Source organism: Microtus ochrogaster, linkage group LG7_11 (genome assembly GCF_000317375.1).
Source record: "Microtus ochrogaster isolate Prairie Vole_2 linkage group LG7_11, MicOch1.0, whole genome shotgun sequence".
Classification (NCBI taxonomy): Eukaryota; Metazoa; Chordata; class Mammalia; order Rodentia; family Cricetidae; genus Microtus; species Microtus ochrogaster.
The window spans coordinates 3510294-3520933 of record NC_022032.1 but is presented as its reverse complement, the minus strand read 5'-3'; the positions used below and the strand labels follow the sequence as shown (position 1 = coordinate 3520933).

General features: G+C 39.1%; 1 protein-coding gene across 1 annotated transcript in view; it reads right to left on the bottom strand.

The window, feature by feature from the left end:
* Nucleotides 1-10640, bottom strand: part of Kcnu1 (potassium calcium-activated channel subfamily U member 1) — a 58233-nt gene that overhangs the window by 28832 nt on the left and 18761 nt on the right. Inside the window, exons 9-14 of the mRNA XM_026786857.1 lie at nucleotides 10159-10250; nucleotides 8952-9062; nucleotides 6006-6111; nucleotides 3473-3555; nucleotides 1628-1697; nucleotides 1104-1256 (exon numbers count right to left, since the gene is read on the bottom strand). Coding sequence (XP_026642658.1) covers nucleotides 1104-1256; nucleotides 1628-1697; nucleotides 3473-3555; nucleotides 6006-6111; nucleotides 8952-9062; nucleotides 10159-10250 — 615 coding nt within the window. The remainder of the gene's footprint in view (nucleotides 1-1103; nucleotides 1257-1627; nucleotides 1698-3472; nucleotides 3556-6005; nucleotides 6112-8951; nucleotides 9063-10158; nucleotides 10251-10640) is intronic.

Below are 10640 nucleotides of genomic sequence, written 5' to 3'. Positions count from 1 at the left end.
CTGGTCTCGAACTCACAGAGATCCGCCTGCCTCTGCCTCCCAAGTGCTGGGATTAAAGGCGTGCGCCACCATCGCCCAGCTAGACAACAGTCAAAGAAGACACAAAATCTGTCACTTTCTCTGCAAAGTCTGAAGTCACAAGTCAACAAGGCCACACACAGTCACCACGATGTGACTGTAAGATCCTGGTCAGATTCAGGCTCATTCCCTACTGCCTGATGCTCACTTCTGTTTATCTCTATATTGCACCATCTTTTCCTCAGAAAGACTTACCGAAGAGTCGTGTTTCTGCAGGAGTTAGCACTGTCAACCTGAGCACCTTCCTCTACTCTTGCCTTTCCTTACTAAGACCATGGAAGAAAGGATGTAAATGAAGCAAATGAGGTCCAAAGAGAGGCCAAGAGGAAAACCAGCATATGCAGTAGACATGTAGAATGAGAATGAAATCTGTCCCCCTTGAAAGACCTGCGGTCTAAGCTGAGAAGTGGTAGGTCGATAACCAATAGCAGAGACATGAAGACTGTGACCAGAGGGCTCTGGCTCCTGGTTCCTTAGCTTTTCCACCCCTGCTGGGTACTTCCTGGAAACACCACCGAGAGGCAGCATGGTACCACTATTGGATTTATGACCGCTATTTCTGTTACTGAGTGGCTCTGCCCTCAAGTAATCAACAAATTAATTAGATTTTAGTTATTATTCATAACATTTCTATTTGGTTAATCTAATAATTGCTATACTAATTATTTTATATTTTATTTACATTTAAATATTACTTCTCTGTTAAAACTAAAGGTGTCTATATTTCTACTCTCAATGACTCAAAGTACTTCTGAATTTATGAAAACATTTACATTTACAGCATCCTGGGATGTAGGTAGGAAGCAGAGTTACTTCCTGTTTTGCAGATCAATGTTGCAAATGCTTTAAAAATGACTTCTTCAAGACCAGGGAAACGAAACTCGAAGCCAAATCTTCCGATACTTCCCTGCCCAAGTGGTACATCCCATTTCTTGGAGACTTCTTGCATTTATTGATTCCCCCCCCCCTCACTTCAGATCCCGCTGTGTGGGACATGGAGTAAGAGCACCACTTTATAGAGTTACCTTTTGGTTCTGCTCAATAAACAGAGTGGTCAGAAAGGTGCACAGGCCTGGCACCAAGCAGCCTTGGGCTATAAATCCAAGCTTTAGCTCTGCAAAGCAGATGATATTGTCACCAGTACTCCAGTTCCAGCCGGGGATTTTTGACAGGAAACCCTATTTCATGGGAAATGAACAATGAAGGCATTAAGAATACTGATAGCATCAGAACCCTTTTCTGGGAGCATGTTCTCCTTATATAGTTGCCTCTTCACTCTTGAGAACAGATGTGGTTTCAAGGTCAATGACAGAACACAGTCTGCCTTTGACAGGGTCAGCTAGTGTCGGCTAGTGTCGGCTACATCCACTGTTGCTACTTTCCAAACAAACAAACAAACAAACGAATGAACAAAAAAGCTGAAGTTGTAAAAATGGTTCAGGTCAAATGGCTGAACTCACTAATTCTGCCCTTAGTTTGTGTCCCTAAGTGAGCCACCACTTTAAAAAGACTCCAAATTTCAACCAAATGCACTCAGCTGCCACGATACCTTGTTGTGGGACTGAAGGAGCTCAATGATGACTCTGGTATGGGAAGAGTAGTTCTTAATAGAAAGCACCCTGGAAAAAAATCACAATGTGCTCAGTCATGTTGGCTTTGCAATATAATCCAGTTCAGAGTTAAATTTATTTGTGAATAAGTGTGGGGGTGGACTCAGCACATTACAAAATTCATTGTTAGCTTATTTCTTCATTCTATGTTAATAGAGTTATTTTTGAGGTTTATTTATTTTTATTTTATGTATACAAGTGTTCCACTCAAACATATGTATGTCTACCACAAAGCCAGAAGAAGGTGTGAGAGACCCTGGAACAGGAGTCCTGTGCAAGAGTGATAAGTGAGTGCTCCTAGCTGCTGAGCTACCTCTAGCGCCACTACATTGTTTTCTGAAAAGTACATGACCAATGAAGACACACTGCTCAAGTAACCAAGTAACCAAATCTACTGGAAGGTCAGGTTTTAGTACTCGGAAACAAATTCATTGACAAGGAAAAAAGAAATAGTTTCACATACCTTAGGCTTGCACCTGGTAGCCTGAAGTAGTTAACAGAATTGTCTCATTTTATAGGTTAAGAGCCTAAAATACATCTTCTGTTCAGTGTAACATACATGGTGTAATTTCTTAACTATTCCTTGCTTTGTGTAGTCATCTTCAACCACACATATTTATTTTGCTCTAGGAAGAGAGCCACCAAAATCATACTTTGAGCTTCTATCAGCACAAGGAAATTTTCTGCTTACAGATACTGCATAGCTAAAGTTGGAAACACTAACTCTTTTCATGTTGAGAATATTTGCCAGAGTGCAAAGACACATCACACTCAGCCATGAGTACTCCTTTCCTAGAACTACCAAAAAGAAATTCCAATAAATAAAAAATATAAATAGGATTTGTAAAATATTCTTTTATACTGTGTGAATATATGTCACTGTGATTGTGTTTATAAAGAAGTTGACTGGCCAACAGCTGGACAGATAGAGGTTAGGTGGGACTTACAGACAAAAAGAGCATGAAATGGAAGAGGAGGAGTCTCAGAATCACAAGGAGACTCAGAAAGGAGATGAATTTGCCATACTGAGAAAAGGTACTAAGACACATGGTAAAGCATAGATAAGAAATATGAGTTAATTCAAAATGTAAGAGTTTGGTCTACAAGAGCTAGTTCCAGGACAGGCTCCAAAGCTACAGAGAAACCCTGTCTCGAAAAACCAAAAATAAAAATAAATAAATAAATAAATAAATAAATAAATAAATAAATAAATAAAAAAATGTAAGAGTTAGCTAGTTACAAGCCTGAGCTATCAGCCAAGCATTTATAATTAAGTTTATTTAAGTGCTTATTTGGGAATTGGTTGCCAAGAAAGAAAAGTCCAACTACAAGAATTTACAATTGGCATCTTTGTCTTTGAACTGAAAAGGATCTTAGGGCACTATCTAAAGGCCAACCTGGAGTAACAGCTGGGAATGTAGCTCAGCCGGTAGAGTTAACACATCACGTCCTGGGTTTGGTCCTTACCACCATAAAAAGGGGGAGATGGTGTTCATATGCTTTCTTTTAAAATGTATATAGCTCTTATCTAGAGGAAACATCAGGGGAAAATATGGAGAAAGTCATACACAATTAGGATGTCCTATTTTCACTTCCCTTTGCATTAATTGTTTTGGAGTGCATGTGGGGGAAGAGCAAGCAGAACCCTGGCATGTGACGAACCTAGTGAATTTAAGATGATGTCTCCCCTCATTTAGTCCTATATGATAAGCTTTGTTTCTGTGGATAAGAAGATTACCATCATTGAGGCATGCAAGAACAAAAGAGCAACACCAGCTTCTTACCTCATGATGTTTGAATTGTCTTCAGCCTGCAAGTCACTGCACAAGGGGTTGGCTAGAATCAGGCAAGCTTCTGCATACTCCATCTATTCATCAGATTAAACAGCAGCCATCAGGTTAATGACAAGGGAAATACTCTAGCATTCCCTATTTGAAGGTTTTTATAGTTTCATCAAACTATCATCAACAAGAACAGCACACATAGGAAGGAGCCATGAACCAGACATCTTCATATCAAGACCACAGTCCTGAAAATTCTGCCAGGGAACTGAGGGCCTCTTACAGAAATTGAAAGTTGCTTTACATATGGGTACAGTTTCTACTGACGAGCAATAAGACCTTTTTCAGCAACTGCCAATACATTTATCCACCTTAAGGATACCAAACAATGGGAGAATTGGGGATATAGTTGTCTACAATGAACAGTCACTCAACATTTGGGTTCCAAATTTTAAAGACCCAAAAAAATTATTGAAATTACTCCTACAGTAACAAATTATAAGACAGAAAAAGGTTATGCTGAGCCTGTCATTTTCTGCTTAGGAGTCTTTTCTTTGGCTTCATAGACTAGTGGCTCCCAACCTTCCTAATGCTGTGACCCCTTAATACAGTTCCTCATGTTGTGGTGACCCTAATCATAAAATTATTTTCATTACTATTTCATAACTGTAATTTTACTACTATTATGAATAATAATGCAAATATCTGTTATCTGATGATCGTAGGCAACCATTGTGTCATTGGACACCCCTGCCAAATGGGTCACAACTCACAAGTTGAGAACCATTGCTGTAAACTTTTTCTTTAAACTTAAATATTCAGGTTTGTTACTTAGATACCAAGAAGTCAGTTTTGATCTAACACCATACTTTACTATTCACTTGGCCCTTATTCGTTATTTTTATCCTTGGTCTTACTGGGGTTTCTACTATTTTTCTTAAGTCTACCTCATCAAAGACATACCAGTATTTAACAAGGGAAGTTGATGAGACCCAAGGAACCCATGGTTAAGACCATATTTGGCTATGTAGCCTGCTGGGGGAGAAAAGTCATCAGCAGAAGTCTTACTTAGCTGTGAATACTGCAAGTTACAATAATCACTGGCCTAGCAAACTAGGCCTGTGGGTGTAATAGAGGCATGAATGCTGCAGGAGTGACCATCCCTGATTAGATTTGGGGCCTGGGATTAGAAAGAAACTCGGGCCTGGTACTGCTCAGAAGCACTAGGGAAGAATCTACTAATATTACTTTGATAAATGGACATACTATCAAACCACTTTCTAAATATATTATCTCTATACTCATAGATAAGTGTAGTTTCTCATTAGAGAATCTTCTTTATGTAGTGGACAGCAGTCAAAACAGAGACTAACAACTGGTCAGAGTGCAGGGACTAAGTGTCTGTTAAATGATTGGCTACAAAGTGGGCATCTGTATCACATCCCTTCCCCCCAAGGTTCAGAGAACATAGCCAAATTGGAAAGATTTTTTTGAGCCAAAGGTTGAGAAGTTTGTAGACAAAACAGTATATTCTGGACATGACAGGACTGTTGCACCTACAAACTCACAATAGCTTTGCTTGTCTGCATAAAACCTGCACAAGATCAAGCCAGTCAACATTCCTGCATGGACTCGGAGGGGCACACAAGTCAACAGTTGAAGAGCTATTGACAGTTAATGGCTACTAGTGGAGGGAGCCAGTGTTTCTTATGAGTGCAGTTCCTGGTAGGTTGACCATGCTCCCATAAAGAGTCTCACACACATATGTATATGGGCAGCACTAACTGGGCTCGGTGGGTTATAAAAAATAAAACAAGAGCAAGAGAAGGACAGAGAAAGAGAGAGACAAAAGAGAGAGACAGTGAGAGAGAGCTATCAAGTTGGGTGGGGGTTATGGGGGGATCCAGAAGGTGCTGGATGGGGAGAGGAGTGAATATAGATAAAACAAGAGGTATGTATACAAAATTCTCAAGGAATAAATAGGGGCTGGAGAGATGGCTCAGCAGTTAAGAGCATTGTGTGCTCTTCGAAAGGACCTGAGTTCGATTCCCAGCAACCACATGGTGGCTCACAACCATCTGTAATAGGGTCTGGTGTCCTCTTCTAGCCTGCAGGCATATATGCAAACAGAATATTATATCCATAATAAATAAATATTAAAAAAAGGAATAAATAAAATAAAGGGCTGTGGAAGACTGCAACATACACTATGCAAATAAATGTTTTGAACTAAATATTTTTAAAAATAAGACATAAAAGAACACACACTTTTATTATCTATCACTTTCCAGACCTCTTAAGTAATATAATAAAATCTCATAGAGAATTTGATAGAAGAAAAATTTTAAAGTAGGATAGATCGACATCGAGGTGGATTTGCTATGACTCGAGGAGGATTTAGGAGTCAGTGTTTAAAACTGTGGAAGCTGTATATTCCTCCAGTCGAAGGACTTGGACTACTAGCTTCTGGTACAGCAACACAGCCCATCATTTTCACTCCCACCTTAGGAAAGGGACAGAAAAAGTTAGATCTTACTGAAACTCGCTTCAGGTCCTCGAATGTCAGAGCGGAGCCACATACAAACGTCGTGTAGGACAAGGAGCACTTCAGTAAGGTCTCCAATTCCAAGGACGGAGGAGCCCTAGACAAAAGAGTTCAGTGGCAAGGACAGAAACCCAGAGCTTGGCTCTGCTTGGTGGCTGTTAGCTGACTTAGTACATTTACTAAATCCCTAATGGCCAGAAGCCATCTGTATTGATATACATCCACACGGCTAGAGGATGTCAGCACAACTAACCTAATCCACAAATGGGTCTGTCAGTCAGGCCTGAGCAATCCTAGTGACACAGAACCAAAACAATACAGACACCATGAATCAAATAATGCCCTGTAAAAATGAATCACAATGTGATGAGACAATTCCATCACTCAGGGAGATCCAGCACTTCAGGGCTGGAAAGACAGCACAATATTTAGGAGCATGGACTGCGCTTATGGAGGGCCAGATTTCACTTCCCAGGACCTATGTAAGGTAGCTCACAACCATCTGCAAATTCTAGCACCAGGGGAGTTAATGCCATCCTCTGGCCTCCACAGGCACTTACACTCAAGTGCACATATCCACAAACATGCACATAATTTAAAATAAAATCTTAAATATAAAAAATAAAGCATTTGCAGACATGATTTAACAAAATGGCTTCGAGATATATGAAGTGAATACAGAGAGAAAGTGAAACTTGACCCTGTCACTGGCATGAGTAATTTCAAGCACACCTGTAAATGCTAACCAGCAAGTATTTTAGTACTTATTAATTTTTTAGCCAACATTAAGAAAACCTCATTTCTTTGAAGATAGCAAAAATATTTAGTAAAAATAAATTTACCTCCCAAAAAACTCATATTGCAAAAAACAATTACAGTGTTGGGATTAAAAGTGTGTGCCACCATGCCAGGCTCAAGGCATTAATTTTAAGTCTTTTAGTAGAAAAAAAAAGGTGGGGCAAGATTAATCTGATTTGGCTGCAAAACTCAACTACACTCTGAAAGAAGAACTAACTGTAATCCTTCAAGAATTATTCAGAAAATACAAAATTGTTTTCCAAATTTAATTTATGAAGCTAGTATTACACTGATAGCAAAATCACATAAAGACACAAAAAATTATCTCCCTGGTGAAAAGAGAAACAATAATTCTCAATAAAACACCTGCAAACCTAATTCAAGAACACATTTAAAAAAACTTACTCACCATGATCACGTTGACTTCATTGCAGGGATATAGGAATCATTCAACATATGTAAATCAATTTGCTTACTTCAGTATACCAATGGCTTCAATTGCAGAAATCATATACTTTGACAAAACCCAATATCTTTCATGATAGAAATCCCAGGGAGATTAGGGATTGGGTCAACATATCTCAACATAATAAAAGCTAGACACAAAAAGCCTATAGCCAACATCATGCTAATACAAGAGACCTACAGCCAACATCATCATAATTACAGATATGCCCAGAGAAATCAGACAGTGATGCTCACTCTTTCCAGTCCTATCTAAAGTCTTAGCTAGACCAAGAAGACAGAAGAGGAACTAAAAGGGATACAATCAGGAAAAGAAGTCAAAGAATCCCAATTGCTGAAGATATTACGGTGTACATAAGAAATCCTAAAGACCCCAACAGAAAATCCCCAGAAGTGATAAACTCTTTTAGCAACATGGCAGGGCACAAAATTCACACACACACACACACACACCACACACACACCCCATACCACCACCACCAACAACAACAACTGAAACAGTAGCCTTTCTATATGTCAATGACAAATATATTAAACAAGGAATCAGAGAAATAACCCCATTTCACAATATCCTCCAAAACAAACAAACAAAGCTGAAATACACCTGACCAAGACCAGGAAAGATTTCTACAAGGACAATTTTAAACCACTGAAGAAGATAATTGAGGAAGAAACTAAAACACAGAGCTCTCATGGTCATGGATTTGAAGAATGAAGATTTCAACCCTATTGCTGAAGATACCACATACCTGAGTCATGAGACATGGAGAAATCAAGCTGGTCTGACCTGCTAGCTTTCATTGTACTTAAGTGTCCAACTGAGCCACTTAAATATATAAGTAGATATCCAGAAAATATCTGGAAAGATAGACTCCAAACTTTTTGCACCGGTTAGGTCTAGACATGAAGCTACTTTTCTTTTTCTACATTTGACCTTAAAAGAAAGACTGAGAAGTAATTAGTTTTTTCTATCTTGTTTTCTATTGTTTCCTAAAATTTCTATAAATGTTACAAGTGTAATTAATTTCCTTCCATTAAAAACTTACACAATTTGGTGGTGGTGGCACATGCCTTTAATCCCAATGCTCGGGAGGCAGAGGAAGGAAGATTTCTGTGAGTTTGAGGCCAACCTTGATGGGGATTCCCCTCAGTATGCTATGTATGTTTAGTTAATGAATAAAGAAGCTGCTTGGGCTTGTTCTGCTGCTGCTGCTTGTTCTGCAGGGCAGACAGAGTAAGGAGAGAATTCCAAGCAAAGATAGAGGAGAAAGTAGGCAGAGTCAGAGAGATGCCATGTAGCTGCCAGAGGAAACTGACGCCCAGAACTTTACTGGGTAAGCTACAACATTGTGGCAATGCACAGATTAATAGAAATGGGTTAATTTAAGATGTTAGGGTTAGCTAGAAATATGTATAAGCTATTGGCCAAGCAGTGGTTTAATTAATATAGTTTCTGTGTAATTATTTCAGGTCTGGGTGGCTGAGAACAAATGAGCAGTCTCCTCCAACACAACCTGGTCTACAGAGCAAGTTCCAGGACAGGCTCCAAAATTATACAGAAAAATCCTGTCTCAAAACGCAAAAAACAAACAACAACAACAACAACAACAACAAGTACTTACACATACTTCAACTATTAATTTAGAACACACTGTGCCAAATTGATGCACTTACTCTCCAAGGAACACAATATCCATATTGATTTCTCCTGCCTTATGGCGGAGAAAATTCCTAAGAAAGGCAGTCACACTGTCAACTGTGATGTTTCCACAGACCACGATGAACCTAGGTAGCAAGAAAGGGAAGAGGATCACCTGAGGAACAAAAGGATGGCTCTCCCATGGTATCTGAGGGAATGGACTCCAAGAACCGCCCCCCCCGTCAAAATCTATAGATGTTCAATGTCCTCACTTAAAATGTCATAACTGATGCAACCTACACACATACATCCCCTGACCTATTTTAAGTCATCTCTAGGTTACTTGTAAAATATAATGCGATGTAAATGTTATGTGAATAGTTGTCATGGTATGTTGTTCATGGAACAATGGCAAGGAAAACAGTCTATGTAAGCTCAGTAGTGATGTCAAGTTTTTCCAAATATTTTCTATCTGAGGCTTCTTGGACCCCCAGAATCCAGAAGATCTGACTGTATCTTCCCGTCAAGCTTATAGAACAGCAATTAGCTTAAACTTGTTCTCAATAAGTTTTGTCTATGGATCCTTTAGATTTTAGCAATACAAACACGAATGAATCCAAAGCACAAGGGAAACATCCAGTTCTATAGTCCTTTGCCTCATCTCAAAACGTGCATGTCTCCAAAAAAGCTGCATCATTCTAAGATTTCTGGTAAAGCTACCCTTATAGTTACAATTGTCACAGCTATTTATCTCATAGTAGACTTACTATGCTTGCAAAACTCTGCTCTTCACAAGTGTCATTGTTTTGGGCAACTCTCTTCTATTTTCTATTTAGGTTAATATAAATTGATTAAACACTCTTATGAATAGCTCTTATGGGAGTTTGCATCAAGCAGTGAACATCCTGTTTGTATAGCACTCATTCTATCGCTATTCTCTTCAGTGAACAAACAACTTTGGCCACGTGTGTCCTCAGGTCTGTAACTAGGGTAGGCAGTGTGTGTCTACAACAAGATATGTGACCAACAGAATGAGTTTATTTTAAGTTTATTTGCACTGGTGTTTCGCCTGTGTTGAGAGTGTAGATCTTGGGGTTATAGACAGGTTTGAGCTGTAATGTGGGTGCTAGGAATTGGACCCGGGTCCTCTGGAAGAGCAGCCAGTGTTCTTAACTACAGAGCCATCTCTCCAGCACCCTGAAATGTCTGAAATTGTAGGAATTATAATGAAGAGCTAATTACTTCTTTCCTTTGACCGCTTCATAGGGCTTGGTGTACTTCTTCCTGCTGGTAAAAAGCTCCACCATTTCTGGGACGCAGTTTGCAAACAGTATCTAAAATAGTAAGAAAAAAGGAAATTCCTCAGGGCTCATTTTTTGACAGGTATTTTCAAATTAGAAGGCTATAAAGAAAAAGACAAGTACACATAAATGTCTTTCATCTATCATAGTGGTTCTCGACATCCCTAATGCTGCAAGCCTTTAATTCAGTTCCTCATATGGTGGTGACCCCCAGCCATAAAACTATTTTGTTGCTACTTAACTGTAATTTTGCTAATGTTATGAATCATAATGTAAGTTTTTTTGGAGCTAGAGATTTGTCAAAGGTGTTATGACCCACAGGTTGAGAACCACTGACCTAGCACAAGGTTCAATCAGTGAGCTGTATTTTAAAAGAGAGACTATATTTTCCTGAGGTTTTTAACAGTTAGGATTTTTTTTCTT